We start from the raw sequence: 12740 nt of genomic DNA, 5'->3' as shown, positions 1-12740 counted from the left end.
GTACAAGCTAAAGTACATACTATTTGCTGAAAAACATGCGTTTCTGCATTAGAATAGCGATTTGGAGCAAAAAACGTGGTCAGAAAAAGGTGATCTCTTAAAAACTCTTCTCTAAGGCAAATAAGACCGTTTTTGCATGAATAGGATTTATTGTGTAAAATATGTTGTTACCCTCGCCAAAGGAGAGGGCATTGCATTTGGGTCCGTTTGTCTGTTTCTTTGTTTGTTTGTTTGTCCACACAGAACTTGTATTTTTCTCCGCAACCGCTTATCGGATTGAGACAAAATTTTCCCCAATAGGAGCAACTACTCATGTCGAATGTTTCATTGATAATTATGACGTCATTTGTCAAGTGGTACGGCAGCCATGTTGGAAAAACGTAAAAATATTTCTATCGGTTTCAAGGTAAATCGAATATATCTGCCAAACCATGTGACCTATGATGTCACATGTGTGAACCTTTTGTTCCTCATGGATAGGTGGTCACACATGTAAAGTTTTACCTCGATCTGTTCAGCCACTTCAAAGAAGATTTTTGAAGGGTTTTTAAAAAACAATATGGCTGTTGAATCACGTGACCAATGACGTCATCTTTTTTTTTCTGTGGAACATTTTATCCCTAGATGATCCTCAAAATTTTTCATCCTGATCAGATGTAGCGTTCTACATACACAATGATATCATAATGAAGGCACCTATGACGTCATACAATATCACACTGATTCCCCATGAGGAGTACTGGCCTTGTGCCAAGTGTCAATTTTTTCCTTGATGCGGGTTCAGAGATAGAGGTCCAAAGTTTTCCCATTTTTACAACATGGCTGCCACACAACGTGACCTATGACGTCATATTTATCAATAAAACATTCGACATGAGTAGTTGCCCCTATGGTGAAAATTTTGTCTCAATCCGACAAGCGGTTGTGGAGAAAAACACTAAAGATCTGTGTGGAGGAACAAATAAACAAACAAGAAGACGACGTCATGCAGAGCATGATACTTGCAGAATCCATAAAACAAATTTGACCTCAAAATTAATTGGTGGTTGAATTCAATGACCAAATATGCAACTCATCTTCAAATTTCAAGTCTATTGAATGAAAATTGACAATTTTAGAAATTTGGACTATGTTGACCTTTTGGCCTATGTTGATCTCAAAAATAATTGGTGGTTGAATTCAGTGACCTGATGTGCAAATCCTCTTCAAATTTCAAGTCAATGGGACGAAAATTGAGGATTTCAGAAATACCTCCAGATTCGTTGACCTTGGGCCTATGTTGACCTTTTGGTCCATGCTGACCTAAAAATAATTGGCTGGTTGAATTCAGTGACCTGAAATATAAATCCTCTTCCAATTTCAAGTCAATCGGATGAAAATTTAGGATTTTAGAAATACCACCTTAGTTGTTGACCTTGGGGCTCCATTGACTTTTTGGTCCATGCTGACCTAAAAATAATTGGCTGGTTGAATTCAGTGACCTGAAATATGAATCCTCTTCCAATTTCAAGTCATTGGATGAAAATTGAGGATTTTAGAAACACCGCCTTAGTTGACCTTTGGTCTATGTTGACCTCAAAAATAATTGGCTAGTTGAATTGTGACCTGAATTATAAATCCTCTTCAAATTTCAGGTAAATCAGATGAAAATTGACAATTTTAGAAATACCACCTATTAAAGTTGTTATCTTGCCAAAACGAAGTTTTTGCAAGATATGTTAGTCAGCTTGTATGTTTTTTGTTTGTTTGTTTGTTTGTTTGTTTGTCTGTAATCACGTATAAAAAATTCTGCAGAGCACAGTTATCACTAGAAATTTTTGTAACTTCGCATATCAGAGGCCTATAGAGGTCCCTTTCAGCACACAAAATGTTGAAGGTCAAGGTCAAAGGTCAAGGTCACTTTGTCGCAAATCAGGGGAATCGATGAAACCCTTATTTTTTGAGTAATTTTGATCGGATCGTCTTCAAACTTCATGGGAATATAGTTCATGGTCTGGCGCTCAGCTGATTAATTTTTGGTGGTGATTGGCATTGACCTTCATGGTTAACACCTATGGTCAAACATATTTGACCCCAAGGTCAAATTTTGAAATCTTAGATACCATATTGAGTAATACCTCATATGAAAGCGCTTGATAAGTGCTTTCCAGATCTGTCAAAAGTTTGACGCTATGACGTCATTTGATGACGTCATGACGAAAAAACGGATTTTTCATGAAAATTTAATTTTTTTGTTTGTCTGTAATCATGTATAAAAAATTCTGCAGAGCACAGTTATCATTGGAAATTTTTGTAACTTCGCATATCAGAGGCCTATAGAGGTCCCTTTCAGCGCATACAATTTTGATGGTCAAGGTCAAAGGTCAAGGTCACTTTCGCAAATCAGGGGAGTCGACGAAACCCTTATTTTTTGAGTAATTTTAATCGAATCGTCTCCAAACTTTATGGGAATGTAGTATATGGTCTGGCGCTCAGCTGATTAATTTTTGGTGGCGATTGGCCTTGACCTTCATGGTTAGCACCTAAGGTCAAATATATTTGACCCCAAGGTCAAATTTTCAAGTTTTAGGAACCATATCGTGTAGTTCCTCAAATTGAACACCTCGATGAGTGCTTTCTAGATATGTCAAGCTTGAGACATTATGACGTCATTTCGTGGCGTTATGAGGAAAATGCATATTTTTCATGGTTACTCTGTAGAACGATTCTCATCGGAATCTCTCATAGGCAGATATTCCTCAAGGAGTCGCTCCTGGTGGATAGCAGCTCTGTTCACCTCAGTGTGACCTTAAAGAAGTCACATGTGGTCACCTTTTGGCAAGATACGGGTCACCCTGCGGGTGACATTGGTTTTTTATTGACTTTTTGACCTTTTTACCTCAAAAACAATAGGCTTCTTCTTTATGACAAACTCTACCATGTGGTGAAGGTTCGTGAAGATCGGTTTAAATAGGCGACAAACAACCAGACCTGGAGGTGACAAATAGACAGATGGAATAACAAAATCGACTAACCAATGTACTTGAAAAATCTTCGATTTTGCAAGAAACAAACGGACCCAAATGCAATACCCTCTCCTTCAGCGAGGATAAAAATAGGGGCAATACCCCTGGGTGCTCACCTGGTAGAATAATGATCCTGAGGACGACGTCAATATGGGACGGAATCACAAAATGTACCAAGAGACCAATGTTATGTCTCCGATTTTTTTTAGGCCCCATTGGACTTGGTCCGAAACGGTGGCGTTTGGATTTGGCCTCGTTTTTCATGCTCATGTGTGCGTGCAACTATATCTCAGACATGTATCGATTGATTCTATTCGTACTTCGCACAAAGACAACACATGATGCTATACATATGCACGTCTTTTTTCGGACATGCATTTTCCGATATTGTTCAAACTTGGCCGACAGATAAGGAATGATGTCTTACATAAGCATGTCAATTTTTTTTCCGAGATCAGATCAAAGATGGCCGACTGGTGGCCATTTTAGTTGTAAAAAAAAATAAAAAAAACACCTGATGTTGAACATGTCCTCAACGATTTCTCGGACAGGCAATTACCAATGTTGTTCAAACTTGGCACCCAGATAACGAATGATAGCTTACATATGCACATCTTCGTTTCCACCCCCCTCCTCCCCCGAGATAAGATCCAAGATGGCGGAATGGTGGCCATTTTGTTACTTAAACGTGTCCCCTAACCATTTCTCCCACATGCATGGTCCGATTTTGTTCAAACTTGGTACAAGCACAGTACATGATGGCATACACTTGTGTGACATGGGAATAATTAAGCAAGACACAGGATGACGGTTGATACTTGCTGTATTCGAATATGCAGGTAATAAAAGAACCCTGAAAGGTACAAAAATGCTACTCAGCAGAGATACATCACAGGCAGCAGAGTAAATACTTCAAGCAATGGATGAAATGATGCTTCGTTGTTTACAATAAATACATCGAGTATGGAATGACAAACGCATCCACATACAAGCCCTACAGGCTTCACCCATGCAACCAAGAGATATATCAGGGGCAGACAATGTCTACATACTCTCGCAAGACATGCACCAAGGCACACCTGGACAACCAAAACCTTCTTTACAAACATCAACCAACAAATTCAGTAACAGGACATGAGGATTGTTTAATTAGTTAATCGTATCAAACCAACACGTGTGATGAGAACACACAATCAAATTGAATAACTTTTACTCACACAGATCACATAAATCATGTACATTTAAGTTCCGTTTACAATTTCATAAAACTGCATCGTCATTAAGACACAACCACATCAGTTTAGTAACACCAATGACGCGAGTAATCAGAAAGCATCTCGGTATTTCGAAAGGAATTTACCCCAATCTGACCAGGGTACAGAGCAAAACTGAGAATACTGATCGAACTGTTCAAATCTGACATCAGCAAAAAAACGATTAAGTCTCTCGTTTTCTGACAGTGATCAAGTCCACGACCCCAAGGAAGACGAAATGGCAACATCTTTCCAAACATGCCAGATGTGGCGTATGGGAGGAAATTCCTTGGAGTACATGCGTGGAAATTAATCACTTACACATGCACCTCACTTTAGTTTACGATCTCATCAAATATGGCCGACTGGGAGACTGGCGGCCATTTTAGTTGTTAAAATTTTTTTGTTAAACCTGGTGTTGAACATGTCCTCAACCATTTCTCAGACAAGCATTTACCGATGTTGTTTAAACCTGGCACACATATAACGAATGATGGCTTACATATGCATGTTATCTTTTTTTGCCCCCAAGATCAGATCCAAGATGGCCGACTGGTGGCCATTTTGTTACTTAAATGTCTCCAACCATTTATTTCTCAGACATGCGTGGTCTGATTTTGTTCAAACTTGGCACAAGCACAGTACATGAAGGCATACACGTGCCTCTCACTTTATTTTGCGATCTGATCAAAGATGGCCGACTGGGAGATAGATTGGTGGCCATTTTAGTTGTACATAAATATGGGTTATCCCTTTAACTTCATGCAGAAAAATTATGAAAACACCAGGGGCTATGACATTTTATGATCTTTTTAAACTCATTTAAGTCGTTAACAAACTTTGGTACATCATGGGTGATGAAGGTTGTGGTCAAGTTTCATCGACATTGTATGCGTAGTTTCGGAGAAGAAAGCAAACACATTTTTTGGTGGCAACCCCCCCCCCCACCCCTTTAATGTCATGAACAAACTTTAGTACATCACCGGTGATGAAGGTTGTGATCAAGTTTCATCGAAATCGAGTTTGTAGTTTCAGAGAATAAGATGTAAGTGTTTGTAGACAGACTGACAAAGCACCATCCCGAAAGCTCCCCAGAACTACGTTCTCGGTGAGCTTAAAAAAAAAAAACACAGAAGAGAAGTTCGCTAAAAAAATCAATCTCCAAACTTTCGGCTCCACACCAGTGCGACCCTTGTGAGAGTGTGGGTCAAATGTGAAGCAAACATGTACTTTCACAATGGTCTCTACTCTTCCTCAATAATTGGTGTATTTTTTCACTTGCTTTCAACCTTTCCTGTCTTCCATCCCACATTACGGAGGCGTGTCAGACAAGGGAACAAGATAAAAACAATAACAGAGGCCCATACTCCACACGATTCCAGGATGTCATGACCAGTCGAAAAATGTTCCAAGGAGACAACCATTCCTGACCATGACTGTGAAACACCAGGATGACAGTTTATAGTTGGGTCTGGATTAGAACCTTGGGGGAAGACAGCTCAGAGAGGAGGGTACATATACAGTGCCTATAGAATATCAACACCCCCTTTTTCAAAATTTTCACCTTTTGTTGCCTTATAGTCTGGAATTAAATCAGACTTTCTCTACATTTTATTTAACCCACAACTTCTAAGTGGAAAACAAATTCTACAGATTTCTGAAAATTAATTCAAAATACAAAACTAGAATATCTTGGTTGGATAAGTGTCCATCCCCCTTATAATAGCAATTCTAAATTAACTCAGGTGTAACCAATCACCTTCAAAATCACACACCAAATTAATTGGCCTCCACCTGTGTTAAATCGCAGTGATTCTGATTATTTCAGAATAAAATCAATTGTTCCTATAGGTTTCCTCCACGGGGTAGTGCATTACACAGCAAAGACAACCATGAGCCCCAAGGAGCTTTCAAAAGACCTTCGGGATGAAGTTGTGGAAAGACAGATCAGGGGATGGGTATAAAATATTTCACAGGCTTTAAATATCCCTTGGAGCATAGTCAAGACGATCATTAAGAAGTGGAAGGTGTATGGTACCACGAAGACCCTGCCTAGATCAGGCGGTCCCTCCAAACTGGATGATCAAGCAAGGAAGAGACTGATCAGAGAGGCCACCAAGAGGCCAATGGCAACTTTTAAAGAGCGACAAGCCTTTATGGCAATGAGTGGTCAATGTGTGCATGTGACAACAATACTCCGCACTCCACAAGTCTGGCCTTTATGGTGGGGAGGCAAGAAGGAAGCCATTACTCAAAAATGCAAATCTTGAGTCCCATTTGAGGTATGCAAAAAAAACCCACTGAAGATTCTGAAGCCATGTGGAAAAAGATTTTGTGGTCTGCCGAAACTGAGATGGAACTTTTTGGCAAAAATGAAAAAAACGTGACATTTGGCACAAACCCAACACAGCACATCACCCAAATAACGCCATCCCTACTGTGAAGCATGATGGTGACAGCATCATGTTATGGGGATGTTTCTCACCAGTAAGGACTGGGGCACTTGTCAGGGTAGAAGGGAAAATGGATGGAGCAAAATACAGAAAAATCCCAGAGGAAAACCTGCTGCCCTCTGCATGAAAGCTGAAATTGGGACGGAAGTTCACCTTTCAGCATGACAATGACCCGAAGCACACAGCCAAAGCTGCACTGAAGTGGTTAAAGAACAAAAAGATAAATGTCTTCGAGTGGCCCAATCAGAGCCCCGACGTAAATCCAATCGAGAATCTGTGGCATGACTTGAAGATTTGCTGTCAGTCAACACTCCACATGCAACTTGACTGAGCTTGAACAGTTTTGCACAAAAGAATGGGCGAATATTGCCCGATCAAGATGTGAAAAGTTGGCAGAGACCAATCCCAACAGACTCACAGCTGTAATTGCTGTCAAAGGTGCTTCCACCAAGTATTAACTCATGGGGGTGGACACTTATAAGTCATAATTATTAGTGATATTATATGATAATTATCCAACCAAGATATTCTAGTTTTGTATTTTTAATTAATTTTCTGAAATTTGGAGAATTTGTTTTTCACTGGGAAGTTGTGGGTTACAATGTGTAAATAAATGTGGAAAAAGTCTGATTCAATTCTAGGCTACAAGGCAACAAAAGGTGACAATTTTGAAAAAGGGGGTGTTGACATTCCATAGGCACTGTACCTTTCGGGCATAGACTATCCTACCAGCCCCATTGGAAGAAAGCAACTTGATTATTCTCAACATGGAACACCAGGCACTCCAGTGTGCTTGGAAAAACCTTCCTCTTTGAGAAGGAGCACCCGACGACGACATCATGTGTGGCACCATGAACTTTGGATATATTCTAGTTACTCATATTTTTTCCTCCCATTAATCTGAAGATTGTGGAGGAGGTTGTTTATATGTGGTGGAAGACAACGAAATGAGACATCAATGTATTTACAAGAAGTACAAGGATATTAGTAGACAATGTACAAACAAACACCTGGTGTGCTGGATTTGAACATGAGTTCTATGTTTTCACAAACCAGGGGTACAGATGGGAACACGAACAGAACGTTACAATTGAACATTTTGTGATTTTCACGAGTATAGTTGCTCTGGCTAAATTCTAGAGCTTTGTTGTTTTGCAAAATCTGCTTTGAAACCTTTTTTTTTACACGGGTATAGTCAAAGGTGTACTCTACCTCTAAGTTTACCACCTTTTTCTCACTTCTGGGCTTAGCTGCGCAAGCTCCTATTTCACTTTGATCTGGCTCCTTCGACATGATCAAGAGAAAGATGTCCCAGGCAAAGATGAACAATTAATGGAATTAAAACCTTCATTGAAGTTTGCTAACCAAGGCAAAGAGGAACAATGGATAGAATGAACGTTCTGTTCATTCAGCTTTCCAGCTTCGGTTTGAGGTACCAGCTTCGGCGGTGTAATGGTTCGAGTGTCCGCTTTGAGTCTGGGAAGTTAGTGGTTCGAATCCTGGCCGAATTGTACCAAAGACTAACTCGAAAGTAGATTTTGATGTGAATTGGGTCGATGGCTATGCCGCTGCTCATGTTAAATGCCAACCCACTGTTACGTTTAATGTCAATTAAAGGTCACATGAAAAAAATTAAAGGTCCCTTGAGAGAAAGAAAATACATAACGAGAAGAGAGACAACATCAGAGGCTTTTAACTCGAGTTATGGTCTGAAAAATGATTTTCAAAGGGCACATGACCTTTGACCTGTTCAATCTGAAATTGAATCAGCTCATACTTGTATTACAGCCCATAGGTGTATCAAATATGGTTGCAATCCCTTGAGTGGTTCATATGTCATTGCAGTAACATATTTTCAATTAAAGGGCACTTCAACTTTGGCCTTTGACCTTTTGAACCCAAAATGTTGTCAGTTCATTTTTGCAACATAGTACATCCCTGTACTAAGTTTGGTAAAAATCCCTTTCGCGGCTCACAAGGTATGTCGGAACCAAAATCACGAACGGACGGACAGATGACCCGAAAAACAATGCCTCCCACGCCTTCGACAGCAAGGGCATTTGAAATGACACGTGCTGCTTGCTTGACGCTCAGTATTAAAAAAGGACAGAGCACAGAGAAACAACCCTAAGTTGGTAATAATAGCACCGGCTTTTATGGGCCTAATGACCTCCTACTATGTCAAAGTACCTTGTAAGGGAACCCGTTTTGTTATTATGCTAACCGAGGTAAGGACGAAGCTGACGTTTTTGACGTTAACCCTTCATCTGAGCAAAAGCAAGAGACAGGAGTGGGGGAGGGGGGGCAAGAGTTGATATCTAAAGGAAGTGCATCAGTGCCGTCAGGCGTGAAGGAGCACATGGGGATGGGAATGACTTATTTGACACCTCATCACATCTTCTTTTGCTCTGAGAAACAATGTCTGAAGAAAAACAGAAGTTAGGACTTGCATTTCACCATTTTAATTATTGTGAGCACCAGGTGCAATTATTCTCTTCTGATGTAGCATAAGGTGGCTGGTGCTACTGAGGTAGCTTGCTGAGCAAAGGTAATAACGGGTGGTTTTCCATTGCCTTCCAAGCAGTCGTGAGGGCAGGAATTTGGCCAAGTTGCCAGGAATAGCTCGCCTACTCTTCGTGAAGGACACCGTGAGATGTTTGTCCTCTAACAAATGCCAGCAGAAGGGAGGCCCAGTTTAACGTCCATACAAGGGACGGCACACGCATTGATCAATCGACCTGCCTGTGGACACCAGGATGACTGTTTATAGTTGGGCCGAGATTCAAACCCAGGCGAGACAGCTTAGAGGTGAGTGCGCATACCCCACCGCCATCCTGTCAGCCATCGTGTGCAATTGAAAGGTTGCATTTTAATGACAAATGGTCAAAGACAAGATAATTTTGACCGGATGGCATCAGCTCACGTGTTCTAAAATCCTGTTCTGCTGCGCTTTCACCCTGTCATTTGCGTTAGGCTATTTTCCATCTGCTTGGAAATCCACCAATATCACCGCATCACATAAAAAAGGAGCAAAAACTGATCCTCTCAACTATAGACCTATCAGCGTACTTATAATCAACAAGGTCATGGAATCCATCATCGCTGTTGATATGATATCCTTCCGTTTCTCCAACAACCTCATCTCAGATCACCAATTCGGTGTCAGACCAGGTAACTCTACCTTTGACATGCTGCTTCTACTCACCCAACAATGGATGGAGGCCCTTAATGTCAGACATGAGATCAGGGCCATGTCTCTGCACATATCTCGTACTTTTGAGGCAGTCTGGCATCCTGCTTTACTCTCAAAACTCTCAGCCTATGACATCCAAGGCCAACTCTACACATGGTTGACTGACTTCCTCGACTCTCGTAACCAACATGTGGCTCTCAACAGAATCCTTTCATCTCCTCTCCCTGTCAAGGCTGGAGTGACCCAGGGCAGTGTTCTGGGCCCAGACCTTTTCCTGATCTTCATCATTGATCAATCTGACTCTGTAAAATCCTCTATTTGTTGATGACCCCACCCTCTGCCATGGCATCCCTCATCCTCCAGAAAGGCAGGTCATCACAGACAGCCTCTTCCCCCTCTTCAGACTTTGAATAAAATCACAACCTGGTCAAACACTTGGAATGTGTCTTTCAATCCCAAAAAAATCTTAGTCTCTCACGATCTCTCTCCGAAAGGAATGTCTGGCAAACCCTCCCATCTACTTTCTTAACAATCCTCTTGAAGAAGTTCAGTCATTCAAACTCTTCGATCTCATTATCAGCCATGATCTTTCTCGAGCAAAACACATTTCAACGTTGTCCTCCAAAGCCCGCTGCTGACTGGGCATCTCCCATCGTAGGAACTCCTACCTTGGCAGTCCTGAACTCCTATCCACCTGCAAGGCCTTCAGCCACAGCTTGATGGAGTACTGCTCTCATCTCTGGCTGGCTTCCCTGCCTCTCATCCTGCTCAGGTTGATGCCGTGGAAACCAAGGCCTTTAAGATTATTAGAATCTCCCACGATGAAGCTGAGGATATGGGCTTATCACTTCACCATCGCAGACAGGTCGGTTGTCTGTCTTATACTGCCTCCTTTCTGGTCTTGCCCCCTCTAGCTCTTTCCATGCTTTGCCCCCCCCCCCAACCTTTCTACTGGGCTCACACAGTCCACCGTAAACCCCCTTCTTGTGAAACTACCTAAACCCAGGATCACTGCTCACTTCCACTCAATTCTTCCTCTTTTCCCCCACCTGTGGAATCAACTAGCTTCCACATCCTCTTCAATCTCATTCTTCATTTCAAGTTTTCAAGGTAGCTGTTCACCACTATCTCAGATCGTCCCGAATCGAAAACAAACCATGATATTTACGATGCTCGTTAACTCCAACGAAATTTCTCCTCCTTCCAATTTTCCTTCCTTGGAGTTTCCTTCTATGTCCATCTTGTCAACCCTGTGCATCTGCTCTGTCCATCTTGTCCATCGCATGGATGTATGTTTTGCATCCTGTTTTTGTCTATGACCTCTTGATCCGATCAGTGTACTAGCTCTCCCATAAGACTACTATAAAAACAAAAGGAAACTAGAACAGCACTCAGTGGAGGTCATACCTCTGCCAACCTGAACAGTTTGTGTTTGTATCCCACTGTTCGGCAGGATCTGCATCCGGACCTGAAGAAAAATCTAATCAGCTTGGTCTTGTCACTGATCCAACTCATCAACCAAATTTAATCCGAATCCATCCATAACATTTTGAGATATCGTGCCAAGTCCTGTACCATTTTTGGACCTATCTCGATGGTGAAAAATCACTTAAATTACCAAACATAACCTCTGACCTTTTTACCCAAAAAATCTAATCCGGTCATTTTTATATCATTATACCTACTTGTACCAAGTTTGACTTGGATGCCTTCAGCCGTTCTTAAAGTTATCACGGTAACGAAAAACTATCACAGACGGATGGACGGACGAACGGACAGCCAGATGGACAACCGGAAAACATAACCTCTGTCCACCTTCGGTGGTAAGGTAAATATTATAATGACAGACAGACTTAAAGGTTGCTCCACTAAGACAGATAGCAGACAAACCACAAGAGAGGTTGAAAATCCAAACAGCAGTTTTATTAACTCTGTCTCTCACAACAGGCCTAGATTCAGAGACAAGTTGAAGGAGATGGAAGAAAGGAAACATATACAAAGATTGATTAGCGAAAAACCGCTAAAGGTATACAAGGTTTGAACCCTGACAGCGCTGCGGGCCCTGGCATAAAGGTGGACACAGGGACAAAAATGGAGTTCAAAGCTCCACCCCTGATTCACATAATCCCTGCCTATTTAAATTAACATTATCTTCTACACTATGTACATTACAAAAGCAACCGGTGAACATCCAGAAGGTGTCCGGTTCAAATCCCCACGTGGCATTGTCCTTCCTGAAATGAAATGCTTTAGCTGGGGTGACAGAGGCATTGATAAATTTGAGCGAACAATGTGCAATGGAGACCAAATGGTAGAGGCAAAGGAGTTGGGGTGGGGAGGGATAATGAGGTTGGGGGATCAAAAGTCAGAGATGTTTCTGCAGGAGTTGAGGCTCAGGAAGATCAAAATGCCCAGGTAGCTGCTTGGACAGGCGTTCGCAGGCTACCGAGCTAACCTTCGGGTTGAAACGAAGGTCGATGCGGCGCAGGCGAGAACATCGGCGTAAGAAGGGCAGGCATTCGTCCGTTAGTTGAGGACAGCCTGCAAAGAGAGAGGGAGAATTGAGGAGGAATTTTAGTCTGATCTTCACATTATGTGGAACTTCATTTACCGTGGAAGACTTGACGGCAAAAGTCTGTCAGAAGCCACAAAATATGCCGACAACAAAGGGAGGTTTTCATGGAAACTGCTATATGATGACACTAAACACCTCTTTTCATAAAGTTTAGATACTTAATAAGAAAGATCGTGTGTTGAGTTTCCTTGTACACACACAAGTACGTGTGACGTTAAGTCAGGGTGCAGTGAGAGGCTCACAGCATTGTCAATAGGTCAT

General features: G+C 41.6%; 1 protein-coding gene across 6 annotated transcripts in view; it reads right to left on the bottom strand.

Moving 5' to 3' along the window:
• Positions 1 to 11805: 11805 nt before the first annotated feature.
• Positions 11806 to 12740, bottom strand: part of LOC147018169 (lysine-specific demethylase 2B-like) — a 110039-nt gene continuing 109104 nt past the window's right edge. For all 6 annotated transcript variants that reach the window (XM_085897587.1, XM_085897590.1, XM_085897586.1 and 3 more), the window contains one exon: positions 11806 to 12445. In XM_085897587.1, the coding sequence (XP_085753713.1) occupies positions 12270 to 12445 (176 nt within the window). In that variant the 3' untranslated portion in view covers positions 11806 to 12269. The remainder of the gene's footprint in view (positions 12446 to 12740) is intronic.

The sequence above is a fragment of the Eptatretus burgeri genome, chromosome 10 (assembly GCF_056783735.1).
Source record: "Eptatretus burgeri isolate ZD-2024b chromosome 10, Ebu_testis_v1, whole genome shotgun sequence".
Lineage (NCBI taxonomy): Eukaryota > Metazoa > Chordata > Myxini > Myxiniformes > Myxinidae > Eptatretus > Eptatretus burgeri.
This window is presented reverse-complemented; position numbering and strand designations above follow the sequence as displayed.